Genomic DNA, 16,670 nt, shown 5'->3' with positions numbered 1-16,670 from the left:
TGTCATGTTAGCGTCTCCGTATCCCTGTCTGGGATTCATAAATAGCTGCATATCCCCCATGGCCTACCTCTATTTCTGAAGTCCAATATATGTTGGTCCATGATGCCCCAAGCTTTTTTTCTCCTTGGTGAGTCATATGATCTTCCTTACTGTGGGTGTTCTCTATATTTTTCACCTTTTAATTTGTAGCCAATCATTCTGACCATTCTTTCTACAACAATCATTTCTTCTAAATGGAAAAGAAAAATGGTAGAGCAATATTGAAGACGTGACATGCATGAGATTGTTTGATTGAGAATTCTTCTGAAGGATCTCGAAAAACATTTCCCTAGTAATGCAGTGATGCTTTTAATAAAGTTTTTTTTTTGCCTACATTAGATTAAATCTCTCTGAAAGAACCTTTATTAAATCTTAGGTCATAGACTTGGGAGCTTTTGTTCATATGAATCAACATAAAAATTTAGCACATATACACTTTGCCTATGGAGGTGGAATATTGTTATACTTAATGTCTCATTATCTATTATAGCCAATTTAGGAAATATATAGATTATCCTTCACGTGTGCTAAAAGATGTTCTGCAACTTCCAAATCTATCCACTCTGTCTTATTTCAGTACGAAACCTTACTCAATGTTTGTATTGCAATGCCATATTCGTTCTACTCATTGTTTATGTAACATGGTGCCAAAGAGAGGGAGGTAAAGTGTATAATAACAACAAAGTATAAACAATATTACCACCAACAATGAAATTAAACTAAGTATAGATTTAAGCTTGGACCAATCCTGCCACCATTGGTTTCTCTAAGACATTGAAAATCTTGTTTGCCAAGCCTAGTTGAACGACCAAGTGATCTTCCTCATTCATCTTTACTTTATTTTTTTCCATGAGTTCCTTCATAAGTTCTCCTACATTAAAACATGACAGTTTGTTCTTAAAGCTCTAAAATTTTTTTATCTCAAACTTCATGGGCATCATATTTTTCATTATAAATTGGTACTAGTTACTGCAGAATCACCTAACTTTTATATGAATCTAACAACCTAAATTAAACAATGAATGTGCAAACTAATATCAATGAGGTTAAAAACTACAAGAATCGATAGTATTTACATGGTTTGACAAAAACTTGCCTACGCCCATGGGAGATGACAGTGAATGTAATCCACTATAGAGAAATTATACAAGTTTACAAAATAATTGAGCATAATAAAACAATCTTTCTCAAACTTATGTATGCTTAATTTCTCCTTGAAGTAAGAGAAGCCTTAAATGTCTTAGGTCAAACAAAAACAAAATGATAACAAAATATCAAACATAATATATTTTTGTAGCTCTCTACATTAATCAGTCATCATCCAATGTTTCGTTCTAGTTATTCCATTCTCCATGCTTAGCTATTCTTGACTTTCTTATTGATTTCCAAAGAATCTAGTTGTTGGCAATTATTGCTTTTATTGTTAATTTCTTAAGGTACTATTCATCATTGATCTTTGGCAAAATAATCTGAAAACAATACTCCATCCATCAGACCACCTTCGTAAGCCTAAAGTTTACTTATTCACTTGTAATATGTTATGACAACTCTCATGCAAAATCACACAATTTGCATACACAGTTTCTCTTTTGAGCCGCTGGACAATTCATTTTGAACTCAAATATTATATATCTTGTTAAATTGTTCCACTCTGTCATGTATAATAGGATTTTCTAACAAAGTCATCTTAAAAATTCAATGCTATTTTAAATTAATCTATAATAAAAATTAAATTATTCTAAACAAATTTGAATTTAATTTTAACTGCAAGGTAAGAAATAATTTATTTTTATTCTAACAAGTTTCTATTTTAAATTGTCTGTTAATTCACTTAATATGTCTCTTTTCTCTGTTTACCTTTGCAACAAAATAAGAAACACAATTGCACTTGAATTGGGAGTATTGATTATTCACATGATAGGACCTGTGAATCGTGTTCCTAGAATGTATGTGTAATTGAAAGAAAAAAATTGTGAGTTATGATTCGTAGGGCCTTGGATCATGTGCTAGAGATCTTCTTATGAACTATGCTAGCTCTTGTGATACTTTCAACCAACTCTCTTTCACCCACACTGTCGATTTTTCATATATGTATTCCCTCAATATCTATAAGATAGGAGGCTTCTGTTAAGATTTAAAAGTAAGCAATTCAAAAATATTTGTTGGTTTCTTGTTTGCCCTTTTGGTGGCTATAATTTTGGAGGATTAATAACCTTGATTAAGCACGTGAGACTAGGGAATATTTGTTCGATATAACCTCTATATTGGGAAATTCTTGTGGTTCCTATTTTTTTTTTTTTGTCGGTATAGTTTGAATTGCAAAATGTTGTGAGTGATCGCTTGTTTTATAGGCCAAGATTTTGGATTTTATTTGTCTTATCAGATCAAGTTCTCTTACCTTTCTTATTACTGTAGGCATAGTTGATCGAATCTCATAAATCTTGATGTTTCTATGATTATTTTATCATTTATTTTCTACCCCTCTTCTACCTTTCCTCTACAAAGAAAGATCTTCAATGATTTGTATGTACTCACAAATGATACGGGACCTACATAGTGAAAAGATTCATTATCCTGGAAGGTGCGTTGAACGTGGTATTTCGATGATTATCTTTTCACTTTATTTTTCATTTTTTCTTATTAGCCCATCGTCTTTGATTGTTGTAATGCTTTTTTCTATATCTTTTTGCATTATTTGTATAACAAATCGACATAATATCATTGTTCTTAATTGATAACCATGAAGTTTAGATATGAGAAGTTTGATAGTTTATAGATTTTTTTTTTCCTTAAGAGAAAGTAAGATGTGTAGAGTTCGTCTATTAAAGGTCTTTTAAAAGCACTAAATAAGGTGTTTGCTGATGCTAGAGATGACAAGTAAGTTGATAAAGTAAAGATTGGCGTAAAAATAATTATAGCAATTAAATTTTGTTTGATGGATGAGGACTTGAAGGATGTTTTGGTTGAGGCGCCTTTGGAAAGGTTTTGGCTCGGATTTAAGTTATTTTGTATGACCAAAGTCTCACCAACAAATTTCGCTATAAGTAGCTGTTATATTTATTATTTTTGCAATTAAATATATATTCATTATTTTAGTTATATTGATGAAATTAGTCTTTATTGTTATTTGTTCTATAACATTTTTTTATAAGTATTTTCTTGCACCATGTTGTATAGAAGAGATACCATGAATTTGGAAGATATGAATGATATACTTTTGTCTAAAGATATGATTTCTAAGCTTGTAGGCCTTGATGAAAAAAAGCTGGGCAAGGTTTTGATTCATGTGGGGGGTTAGACCAATGGGGAAAGGGTCCGCCTTTAGAGGCAAGTTCATTTCCCAAAAATATTATTTATTTCTATTACAAGGAACAATGGGCGCTTCTTAGTATAGTTAAAAAAAAAAAGAAGACAATAAGATGTATGTCTTAATCTTGCTAGATGAGGCATGTGCCTTAATGGTGGTGACTGTAATTTTGAAGAGGCGTAAGCATAAAATGTTATGGCTTAGATAATTTTAAAATTTTGTTATGTGTAGAATTAAACCTGTTTAACATACCTAAAACCAATGTAGTCTTTATTTTAAAATTTTAGCTACTGTTTATTTTGGTTTATATTGAATAGGGAAGAGGAAGATGGTTGTTGCCTTAGATTTATTTATGTTAAATTAGGAGTGTAAGGGCTTTTTATTCTGTGCTATTTCTTTCTTTGTATGACTTTTAATAATCTTACTATGATGTCTTACTTTACTTTTAGTATGTTGTTATTGCATGCCTTGTTGGCAACGTTGATCACTAACTTGTTGTCGCACCACTACTTCATTTGAGCTCCTTGGTCCACCTTGAGCTCTACCAACAAGGCTCTCAGCCACATGTTCTCAGCAACTCCGAAGGTCATGACCCTATACTCTTGTCTCTGTTATTGACATTGCTACTACTGATTGTTTATTTCTCTTTCAAGTGACCAAGTTGCCCTCTATGAACATGCAATATTCATATGTGGATCTCCTGCAATCCATACAACTCGCCCAAACCGAGTCACAATAGTCCTTAGTGCTTATATGTTCATTCTTCCTGAAGATCAACCCTTTCCTTGGTGCACTCTTTAGGTAACTCAGAATTTAATATACTGCAATTATGTGACCCTTCATTCTTCTCAACAACTCCGAAGGTCATGACCCTATACTCTTGTCTCTTTTATTGACATTGCTACTACTAATTGTTTATTTCTCTTTCAAGTGACCAAGTTGCCCTGTACGAACATGCAATATTCATATGTGGATCTCGTGCAATCCATACAACTCGCCCAAACCGAGTCACAATAGCCCTTAGTGCTTATATGTTCATTCTTCTTGAAGATCAACCCCTTCCTTGGTGCACTCCTTAGGTAACTCAGAATTTAATATACTGCAATTATGTGACCCTTTCTCGGATCATGCATGTAGCGATTCACTACATTTATTGCAAATGATATGTCAGACGACTGTGAATCAGACATATGAGACGACCTACCAACCTCTGGTACCTCTCGCGATCAATTGACTCTCCTGCCTCTGCGCTCAACTTTCCCTTTTGATCAATTTCTGAGACTACAAGCTTGTATCCCAACATGCTGTCTCTGTAAATCTAGCACATACTTCCTCTGAGATGGAACAAACCCCTCTTCTCCATGAGCCACCTTAATTTTGAGGAAGTATCTAAGTTGTCCCTGGTCCTTCACTTCAAACTTTTTGCCCAAATATGAGCAATCTCTCTCTTATCATCTATAGTGACAATCATATTATCCACACACATAGCACGAATAGTAATGCGACCACCATCTTGTTGAAAGAACGCTGTGTGGTCGGCATTGATCTTTTGATAGTCCACGCCTACTATTATTTTCCTGAACCTGTCAAACCAAGCTCAAGGAGATTATTTCGAACAATACAATGATTTTCTCAACTAATAAACCTTGCCCACCATCTGGTTCATGTCGAAGCCTGAGTTATCTCCATATACCTCCTCTAGTAGATCTCCATGAAGAAATCATTCTTCATATTCAATTGGTGTAACCTCCATACACCATTCACAATCAAAGAGACGAGTATCTTATCTTTGCTCATATTTGCCACTAGTGCAAATGTTTTATCATAGTCAATGAAATATGTCAGACTATACTCATTTGTCACCAATCGTGCTTTGTAGCGATCAATATTTCTTTCTAGGTTCTGCTCCACTGTGAAGATCCATTTGCACCCGACTGCCTTTTTCCTTGCTGGTAGCAATACAAGCTCCCATGTCCTATTCTCAGCAGTGCGGCCTTCCACTTTAGGTCTTTCTTAGCTACTTGCCAACACTTGGGTGTACAATTAGTGTCCAAGATGTAATGAATGCTCTTTGTAAAGGTGTTATATTAGATTATGAAATAAACTGAGCAATGTCATGCAAGAAACCAACATGATTAGGAGGATGACCCAAATTGCTGCAAGAGGTTCTCAAATTTATGGCTGTAGGGGGAGAAAAGGGAGAAATCGTATAACCTGCTCAATTGAATTTTGAGGTGATGGTGTAGGTTTCTTAGGAGTCGAGTTAGCTGAGACAAGGGACTTGCTGGCACGATTGACATGCCAGGTATTGTTCCCTAATTCTGCCTTTTCCTCCTTGTATACACCCTCAGTTCCCCTTGTGCTCGAGTCCTATCACTTTTGGGCTCATTTTCCTCATTTTTTGACTTTTCCTGAGTCAACCCTTCCCACATAACAAGACAAGGCGTCCTTCCCACCTGTACCAATCGCTTACCATTAATACTCTCCCCCTCTTGCCTCATACTTCTAGTATCTGAGGAGTCACCAAAGGGTGAGTTCGCCTCCAAGGTGTAGTATGATTTGAATTCTCTAATGGTCACATTCATATTCACAAACAATCTCTTCTCTATGACTCCAACGAACATACCCCTTCTGAGTGATAGAATAACCAGCAAAAATATACTTCTCAACTCTTGGATCCAACTTCCCTGTTGATGGTCTATTATCCCTCACAAAACATACACAACTAAATACCTTCAATGGGAGGGTCCCGCCATTATGTTCTTTCAATAATTCACAAGGAGATCGTCACTACAATACTCTTGAGGGTATTCCGTTGATCATCATGCTGTTGGTTACCTCTAGAATGTGTTTATTCTTCCTTTCTGCTACGCCGTTTTGTGTCGGTGTGTATAGGCAAGTAGTTTGATGTTGTATCCATTGGGCTGACAGGTACTCCTCAAACGTCTTATTGGTATACTTTGTCCTGTTATTAGATCTTAATACATTCACTATTCACCGTATTGAGTGTGAATTACTCGTGAAAGTTTTTAAAGCTGGCAAACATCATATATAATCAAGTAGTACGAGAAAAACAACCAATGAAAGTCTCAAAATAGTTGTAGCCATTTATTGAAGTTGGAGAACAAGGTCCCTTTACATCTGAGTGCACCAAATAAAAAATAGATCATATTATCATAACTAACATAAGAGCTCTCCTAGTGTGCTTACCAAACTCACAGATATCACACGCAAGTTTCTGTTTGCTTATTTCTTCATACAAACACTGATACAAACGACTAAATAGACTAAATGAAGTCTGTCTCATGTGATTGTGATGTAGTAACAACAAATTCTACACACTCCTTCCAGATCCTCGTACTCCAACACTGCTATCATGGATGTCAAGGCTGAGTCCATCCCTTCTCTATCCAAGTACCAGAGTCCACTATGCCACGTGTCAGTTCCAAGTCTTCGGACAGTTAACTTCTCTTGAAAGATCACCTTAAAAATATTAAATAAAACAACACATTGTAGTTGCAGTATAATGACACCAATAAATAAAAGGTTCGTTGGAAAGGAATGAACCTGTAAAGCATTAGACATAGTTAAAGAATTATTAAACCTCATTGCACTCTTACCAATCACAGGCTGTGTCCATCAAAGGTCTGAATGCTCTCCGGAATTGTTAGGAAAGTATATGAGGAGAACTGACTAGCAACACTTGTCACATGTCGAGATAAACCGAAATCTACTATCCATTTTGGTGATCTTGTGGTGGATATAGAGATAAGAGCATGTATATCAAGAGTACTTTTGGTTGAGTGAACATAAGTAACATTATTCCCCTTAGATAACGATAAAGTAGATGCATCCTCAGTCGCATCACTTGCCTCTCTCTGCTTCCTCTTCAACATCTCTAAGAGCTTGTGATCTTCATCGGTAAAAACCACATCTGTTTCTCTCTCATTCTCCGTAATTGTCAGATTTCCTCTATGGCCTCCTCTTCTACCCCTTTGGCTCCCACGATTACGATCACAACCTCTACATTGTCCACCCCTGTCTCTCTCTCCTTGGATGACTTTGGACAAGCCTTGCTCAGGCGTCCCGCTTCTCAACAGTTGTAGCATCTACGGGTCTCCCCTTGGAAACCTGTCTTACCTGAGTTTGAGACAACCAAAGTTGAGCGTGTACCTGGAAGTCCACTTGGCTCATAGTGTAGCATCATGCAACTCTCATCTTGTGACATCGCAACGATGGCCTCATCCAGTGAAGAAATCGTTGTCTGGGCTAGGAGGACAGATCTCCTCTGATCAAAGGTCGGGTTCTGATGACCTAGAAATTGGATAGTCCTCGTCTGTGAAAAGATCTCTCCTTCTTGCATCCCGGATCACCACAAGTTGATGTAGGTGAGAAGCGATCAAAATCTTGCCACAACCGCTCCAGCTTTATGGAGTACTCCTGGATCGATCTATCACCATGTAACACTGCGTCTATGTTACATTGAATTTGGAATACTCTCGTGTGATTATCAGTTCGAACATAGGTTCTCTTCAACTTTGCACAACTGTCATTCACCTTTCGAATGCCATCCATTAATGTGGCAATCGATGGAACCATCGAGTTGAGTAGCTAGGCATAAATCAATTGATGTGTGGTCCTCCACTCATCTCCCTCAGCACTGTTACCCTTTGGCTCGACCACCGTCAGGTATTCTTCTAGTCTCTTCCATATTAGAGCAGCCTCGATCCGACCCGACCAACTCAGATAAGTGGTTGGTCCATCGAGCTTCATATCCATAGAAGAGAGATCTAGTTCAATTGTGTCGGAGCACTTGTTGAGGTAGTGGCTTCCACCGAGACGCTACTTCCTTGTATGAGCACGACCAATATCTTCAGAATTTCAGCATCTATCTTCCCCAAATGTTCCAATCCTTTACCTCTCATATTATCTCTGCCTTCTGACATCTTCAACAACAAGAATCCAAATCTAGATCTTCTTCCTGCATGTTCGTGTGATCCGCTTTGTGTTAGTCCACAAAGCCGCAACCTATCTGTCCCGCACACAAAACCACAACCGCTTCGATCCTTTGCCTCCTTGTCATCGAGTGTAACTTCAGAAATGAAGCCCTACTTTGCTGCCTTCCTCATTCCCAAGCACCACAAAATATCTCAACAACCTTACCTCCCTATGTCACGATTCTACACGCCCTCTCACCGAACCCGAAACCTTTGTTAGCTCTAGTGCTGACTGTTTCGCGAGGACCAAGCGGAAAAAAAAAGGAGTTTTGAGTTTCTTCATGCCGATTTGGGTCTGTGTTCGCTGATCCCGATTGGATTGTGTGATTCACTGCTACTTCACGAGGACCGCGATTGAAGAAAGAGTGAAATAGGAGTTTTGTGTCTCTCTGCACCGATCTCTACTGGTTTGATCGAGGAGAGGCGGGAGTTTCGGGTCTCTCTATGCTGATCCTGACTGATTGATCAAGGAGGACAGGCGATTAGGGCTCTGATACCATAAAGAATCAATTGGTCTGAAAAACTTGCTCATTTCATTAATGACTTGGGCTTATATAAAGCCTTATAACATTTACAAATAAATCCCTGGACTTCTTTTATTTACAACTAAGACCCTATATTAGGTACAAATTTCAACAACTTCCAATGCTTATGCCTCAAAACTTCTCAAGGCTTATGCCTTGCCACGTCCTTTTTTCCCTTTCCTAAAGCTTTTATTTTCTCCCCAAAATATCCTTAGTTTTGCATTTCAATTTTACATCTTCCCGTCAAGGAAACCCATGTCACGGTTCTTCTGCGTTTCACTATAAAATGCATTCCAGTCCAGCTCATTTATTTTGAAGCTGTCACTTATAATGCTACAAAGTTTGTAGTATGATGCAGAATGGTACAGTTTGGTAGGAGCCCTGAACAGAAGGGGGCAGTTGGTGTTGCTACAGCGTTAATGGAGGAGTTCATTGCCATTGGCGCACACCTTAGATAGATTCTTCTTTGACCACTTTTTGGCTTTTGCCTATAACAGAATTTCTACACTCTTCAAATGGAATTTTTTTTTAGTGATCTTCTATCTCGACTTCTCAACATTAATACATTTTGGCATTAGAATGGAATTGTTTATTTTTACCATCTTTTATCTTGACTCTTCATCATTCAGTTTTGACACTTCAGTTACAAGATGAACAAAAGCCAAAACAATGAATAACAAAGACAAGAGAACGTTTTTCTATTCCATCAACATACTTCATTGACAACTTCTTCACCCCACTCTGCCTCTTTTTACTTCACAGCGGTTGTCATAGATGTTCTCTGTAAAGGCGGTAGCATCCCTGGAGGGCACATTGTTGACGACTGGCCGAAATTGGAGTTCCATATTGTTAAATAAAGCAGAGGCTATTACAAGGATAAGTAGGCCTTTCACAATTCCCGAGTCAAATTGAAAAAAAAATGATAACAATTACACATTTTGTTAAAGATATATGGTGGCTAAGAACATATTATTAAAACACAAGGGTTATGTATGCTTTGCATTAAAATGATGGATGCAAGTTGTAATTGAACAAAAAATTAATGCGTCTTTGTTCTCTAGTAGTTCTTTGTGTATTCAGAAGTCAAGCATAATTAAAGTTGTTCTGCGTCTTTTCCTTGCTTCAATATTTTCTTGCAAACAGTTTATAACTCGAGAGGGGTTTTGAAAATGATTGTCGGCTGTCATATGTCCTGCCATGAATATACATAGTTATTGTTTATGTAAGGACATGTGTATCTTCTATTGAATGCCCGATACCCTGCTATCCGCCAATTTTGTTGGGTGCCACTTTGTATGGCCATAGTAATTATTATTACTCATAACTCAAGATGTGCCATGAGAAATGATTGTCGGATCCCCTATCTCTTGCTATCAACTAATATAATCATTATGTATTCATGTAAGTTCAGTGGGCTCATGTGCGTGTATGTACATGCATACATTATTATTTTCTCTTATTGATTTATTCTTAGTTCCATCAATGAAAGTTCTCTCTCAAGAAGAGTCTTGAAAATGTTTCAGACTCTAATCCGTTTTCAGCTAATATCACTATATTATCAGATTCTGAGTTTTAGTGCTCCATTGTTATTATTATCAGGTACGAATTCCAGAATTGATTGTAGACATAGCTTTTCCTTTTAAGAATATGTAATTTTAGTTACTTGGCACTAAGCTACGACTGGAACAATGATGAGGCTTCATATTTGATTCATTAGTAACAAGTTGTTAGGTTGGAATAATGTTTTAGTCCCGCAGTTTGGATTTCATTCTTGGTAACAACATGAGACTTGGCAAAATCTGAAAAATATGAATTTTGATTTAGTTTGCCATGCTAAGTCAATTCTGAAGTAAAATATAGGAAAAGCATTTCACTTTGGGCATGTAATTATTTATAACACATGCAACTCGTTTTAATTTATAATTGAGGTTCTTCACTGAATGTGTGAATTTCAAGCAGAATCTTAGGATTTCTGTGTTGATTCCTAACTATCCTCTTCAGTAAGATTGCATTTTTAGCGTGTACAAGGATAAAAACAAATGCACGACTTCAGTTGCTGAAAAAGTAATGCTACTATTTCAAACAAGCCCACCTTAAGATAAATGCAATTATAAGACTGGCTGATAGAAAATGTTGAATGATTAGGTAGGAATGTCAAAAAAACAACTGCTTCTTCAAGAAAAGCATGGAATGATTGTGATGAAGTAGAGAACGTGATTCTGAAGCTACTGGATCTATGCCGTGAAATCACTGTAAAAAGGATATCTGTGTATGCTTATTTCTTCCCTTTGTTTTGTCTTGCTATAGTGAAAACAGCAAAACAAAATTGGTGCCTTTACCAGTACTTAGACAGCTGACTTGAGGTTATTTAATTTAGAAGCTATCTGATGTATGCTTTACTGATATTTTTTAAATAATATCATTTCATGCAAGTTTCTAATATTTTCTGTCCTGAAAACATCTGCGAAGGACAAAAACATACTAGTTTGAGCAAAAACTTGATAAAATTCGATTCTAGCTCTGTAATGAAACCCTGACAAATGAAAATCAGAAGATTCTGTTATGAAATATTGGGTATCTGTATTGATCTGCTTCCTATCGAATTGCAGATTACAGCCTCGGTAGAGTTCCGAACATCATAGCATATATTTATTATTTTATCCATGAAGACGGTTGTTGTCAGTTCACTCCTGGGAAATCATTGGCTTGCCAAGCATGACCAGATGGGAGTTTAAAAGCACTGATTATCTACTCACAATAATTTGATTTTTGTGTTATTGATGTTGAGGACTCATCTTTTTTCTTCAATTTATAGAACACAAATGTCTTTACCTCCAAAAAATTTAATTCAATCTACTTCTGAAATGACTCATTCATCATATTCTTTTAGCATCCTTTCTTATTTTATCCTTCGCATTATGCATCTTTGCCTGACTTCTAAGAACCTCATATGATTCCCGCCTCTCAGATGGTGCAACGTCTGCTAAGATACGAATCCGTGGAAGTAAACGCCATCAACAATCAGAACGAAGCTTCATTGGACTTGGCAGAGAAGATTCCATACGGCGAATCCCAGCTAGACATAATGGAAACCCTAACAGAAGCCGGCGCCAAGAATGCCCGAAACATCGGTCGGATCGACGAAGCATCAGAGCTAAGGCGAACCGTGAGCGATATCAAGCACGACGTCCAGAACCAACTCATCCAAAACGCCAAGACCAACCGCCGTGTTTCAGGCATCGCAAAAGAGCTGAAAAAACTCCACAGAGAAGCCGTTCAGAACACCATCAACTCCGTAACAGTCGTCGCCACCCTCGTCGCCTCCATTGCTTTCGTCGCCATCTTCAACCTCCCTGGCCAGTATCTCCAGGATGGTCCCGAAGTTGGCAAGGCTTACATAGCCGGTAAAACTGGATTTCGCGTGTTCTGCCTCCTGAACGCCACCGCTCTCTTCCTTTCCCTCGCCGTGGTTGTGGTTCAGATCACTTTAGTTGCGTGGGAGACGGATGCTCAGAAACAGGTGGTCCAGGTCGTTAACAAGCTAATGTGGGCTGCTTGCCTCAGCACCGGCGGAGCATTCCTGTCGATAGCTTTTGTGGTTGTGGGGGGATCGTCGTGGATGGCGATGACGGTGACCTTAATCGGAGGGCCTATAATGATTGGGACGCTGGTGATGATGAGCTACCTTGTTCTTCGACAGCGGTTCAAGCTCGGGGAAGATTCACAGAGGCGGATCCGCAGAGGAAGCGGAAGCAAATCCTTCTCATGGTCTCATCATTCTGGGTATTCAGATCCGGATGCTCTTTCTGATCATGAAAAAAGGATTTATGCTCTGTAAGTGCTCCTTGCTTGTCTGTATATAATGTAGCATGGAAGATTATCCCTTTTTAATAGTTTTGTACATATTTTATTTAGGTTGTTGATTTGTTTTCTAGAGCTCTTGTCAAATTCAGCTTTAGTTTGTACTTGTTATTAGTTCCGGAAACACACGGAGAGATACAGAGAGAGGGAGGGAGAGTTTTGCCTGCATTAATGGATTTGCCATTTTTTTCTTTTGTCACTTCAGAGAATATTGGGTGTGTAATCTGTATGTCCTGAGCGTATTTGGAGTACATCCGTAATTTTTGTAAAGGATGAAGCTTATATGACCTTAAGTTTAGGGATCACTTATCAATTTTATTTTTATTTTTATCTATATTTTATTTATATTTGTATTTGAAATGCATTATATTTGATGTTTTATAACGTATTTAATTATTTTTAAAAATAATTTAACTTATTATTTTTTTTAATTACCTCGTCCGGGTCCTCCCCAGTTTAAATTGCTCTCCTTGCTGATCAGGCCGACCATAGACACCATGAGATTGAATTCTGTTCCAAGTCATCAAGAGCTGTTTAATTTTAGCTTACAAAAGTCTAGTATCCCTACAATCTCATGCATCAATGTGAGGCTCTTTCAATATTCCCTCAAGATCACCAAGAAACAAGCAACCCTATCGATCACATTAAAATTGTACAACCTATACTCTGTATGAAGATCTCTCTCATCTTCTCTTTTACAATCCTTCAATTACGATATATAAAATGTGTCACAAACCTGAGAATTCCCCAGTTTGCTCCTACGAGGTAATTATATACGTGCTCTTTATTCCTTCCTCTTTCTTTCTCTCCTCCCTTTAGATTCCTACCACTTTGATCCTTAAGTATGCCTCACATTACAAATTTCGCTTTAACATCCTAAATTATATGGTGTGCGCGAAGCATGCTACCAATAAGAAGGAAAGCGACATCATTGAGGAGAAATAGAACTCAAAGACTCTTAAACAGAGAGCATGATAAGGAGTTCATGCAATGGATTTGGAGCCTGAAACATCATTTTCATTGTCTTCCTATATCCTTTGGCTGGGAGGAGAGTACCTTAAAATAGATGTCTTGCTCCTGACGATCAAAATGAGCTGAACGACTATACTAAATCACTACTCGGCCTGTCCCCGACAGCCGACAACCTTATCAACAAAAAAATTTCTAATATTATGGTGAATTATTCTAATATCCTCCTAGGTTCAGTTAGCACTTCAGAAACTTAGAACGACAAAATAACGCCGACATCAAATCCAAAGAGGCCTAATCGACAAAATATCCCACACGCTCCCGCATAAAAAAATTCTTGGTCTCTGAGCTTGAATCATATAAAGCTCTGGAGGTGGTTCCTTATTTGGTAATGATAAGCTCGCAAAGGGTAAGGTGAAAGACAAAATCTGATCAAGATGATGATCTGACCGATTAATTTTGACCTTGAAAAATATAATATGTTAGCCGAACAACACTATTAAAAACAAAAGCGACAAACATCAATGCTATATTCATCCGATTGACGCCCTAGCAAGAACACCAAACCACAATGTCAAGCATAAAAAAAAGTCAGTCTCAAAGCTCAATATCAATGTAGCTTTAGAGGAGGTTCACTCTCGGTAACGAGTCCCGATAGTTACCCTCTCAAAGGTAGCAACAAGATTCACCTAAGTTATTGTGAAAGATGTGGGTTGACCAAATAAAGATTTGATGTGACCCGACACTTGTCATTCGAGGCTAAAAAAAAGTGTTCCTTCACTAGTGTGAGGGTCTTGTCTATGCCAAAATGATCGGCTAGTCCCCCGTTGCGGCTCTCCAAAGTGATGGCTTCTCTTAGTGAACATTTGGGAACACACAACTTGTTCCGACGGAAGAGATAACCATCATTTCTATGGTATGGTTTTGTGGGCCTCTCCTAACTTTGTACCTAAATTTACCTAAAATTCTCATATGCGCCGTACAACTCATTCACTACCTTAAATCACACAACTCGAGCCTGCATGGAGGTGATCGGCAAGTGACAGCGACTCAATGCGCTGGTTACTTGATTCTGGCTTCCGGCTTTATGTTTGAGCACGAAGTGGAATGACACTAGCAATTCCACCCAAGGAGTGGGTGCCTGCTCTTCAGCTTGCTCTGACTGTTCATTCTGCATCTGTTTTATGTTTGAGCACGAAGTATAATGAGACCAGCAATTCCACCCAAATAAAGATCATTAGTCATTTTTTGATTAGATCACCTCAATGTCACCCCCTCAATCTGGGAGTAATCAATGCCTTACTTTTCTTGGAGACATTTTCGGTCGGAATAGTCATTACACACCAGCTCTCCGACAATAAGGTGCTGAAAATTTTATATTTCCAATTCTTAAATTTGTTTTCAGATCTGAAAAATTGGAACCTGCCGGTATTTCAAGTTGAACATATCCGATTGACTCCACGCGAAAGGAGAATATATGACTGAATGGATCAGTCGACTACGAGATTCCATTTTGCCGGCAAAAAACAATGTAGTTCATTATTGTAGCAATTGAGTTCGGCTTGACTTTTGCAAGAATGACCTCATACAAATTGAAAATGGACCTAAGTTCATGACACAATCCATACCGAAACTAATCCCGGTAAACCACCAAGTCATTTTCATACTTGCCAATCATCCTTTGATCTAGGCAGGCGACTCTTAGCTTGATGGCCGAGTTGAATATGAAGGCTTCCTCCATGAAAGCAACCTCAGATGGAGATAGTATAGATCACTTGGCCGCAGTCAGCAGTCCAAAGGTTAGGTTAGTTCGCTTAGGAGCCATAAGATGATAGAAGAGAAGTTCGAGCAGCTAAAGCCAAACAAGAAAAAAATATAAAACAAGTGGCAAGGACAAGAAGGAAAAGGAAAAAGACATTTCAATGGGTCCCTTAAACCCATTATAGAATTCCAACGGAAGTGGAAATGCCTCACAAGGATTTCAAGAAAAAAACATCATGTCAGCAGTAAATTTGAGATGGGTATATATATATTATATATGTTAAAACGCTAATGTACCCTAGTCCGAGAAAAGACACTTTACAAATAGGTTCTCCATTGTCTCAGCCAGAACCAAACCTCTCTTAACCAATCTTCTATACATTATTTGACTGTCGAGCTTGAACTGGCTCTCTTTGTCGGGCTCAGAACCCTCTGCACAAACACATCTTTCTGGAGCTCTGTAACCTTTCGACGAAGACTGACTGCCTCCCCCAACATTTCCTCCAGCATAACACGAAATTCCTCATCTTGCTTGGTCAGAGTAGCTTCCACTTATTCCAAGCGGTGGGTCAAGGTTCTTGGGAACATCAAAAGTCCCTTAATTGTTTCCTCCAGAGCCTCCATAGGAGGGCAATCGACCACATTCTCTTCGCTTCCATCCACGCTTGGGGAATGAGGTCCGCTAAAAAGGTCGGATTTTAGCTATCATCAACAACCAACACTCACCTAATCCATGAGTCCTCATCTAGAAGAAACAAAAATCAATGAAAGAACAATAAGAAACTCAAATAAAAAAGAAATTGAATGAAATCACTTACTCAGAATTCAAATCACTTCAGACTAGGTTGCTCCACCCACATCAGAAGACGGGAAGTCATGAACCAACTCCTTCTCACCTACCAAAGGGTCACTTCTACCGACTCTTTCTACCCTAATTAATGGGGTAACATTTGCAACCCCAGTTGGATCTGAACGTGAGCGAGGGTCTTCATCGATGGGTCGACTGCTGAGCCACTCAAATCCTTCCCAGTGTTGGGTTGAACTTTCTCAGAAGTCTCCCATCTTGAGTCAGAGGACTCTTTTATCTCATCCCGCTTTGTTGATTTTGGCTTCTTAGCCAGCCTCTTTTTTTTTTTAGCTCACTTTCAGTCCGGTGTTGTCCTATTCCAATGTCAACTAACATTTTAGCTCGGTCTACAGGTTTTAGAGTTG

The 16,670-nt window shown here is 38.1% G+C and overlaps 1 protein-coding gene across 1 annotated transcript in view; it reads left to right on the top strand.

The window, feature by feature from the left end:
• Window positions 1-12,801, top strand: part of LOC110029956 (ankyrin repeat-containing protein At2g01680) — a 28,718-nt gene extending 15,917 nt beyond the window's left edge. The window contains exon 3 of the mRNA XM_020732463.1: window positions 11,836-12,801. Within this exon, the coding sequence (XP_020588122.1) occupies window positions 11,836-12,705 (870 nt within the window). The 3' untranslated portion in view covers window positions 12,706-12,801. The remainder of the gene's footprint in view (window positions 1-11,835) is intronic.
• Window positions 12,802-16,670: the final 3,869 nt, after the last annotated feature.

Source organism: Phalaenopsis equestris, unplaced genomic scaffold (assembly GCF_001263595.1).
Source record: "Phalaenopsis equestris unplaced genomic scaffold, ASM126359v1 Scaffold000617, whole genome shotgun sequence".
Classification (NCBI taxonomy): domain Eukaryota; kingdom Viridiplantae; phylum Streptophyta; class Magnoliopsida; order Asparagales; family Orchidaceae; genus Phalaenopsis; species Phalaenopsis equestris.
The sequence above is the reverse complement of the archived record's forward strand: the minus strand, read 5'-3'. Positions and strand labels throughout refer to the sequence as shown.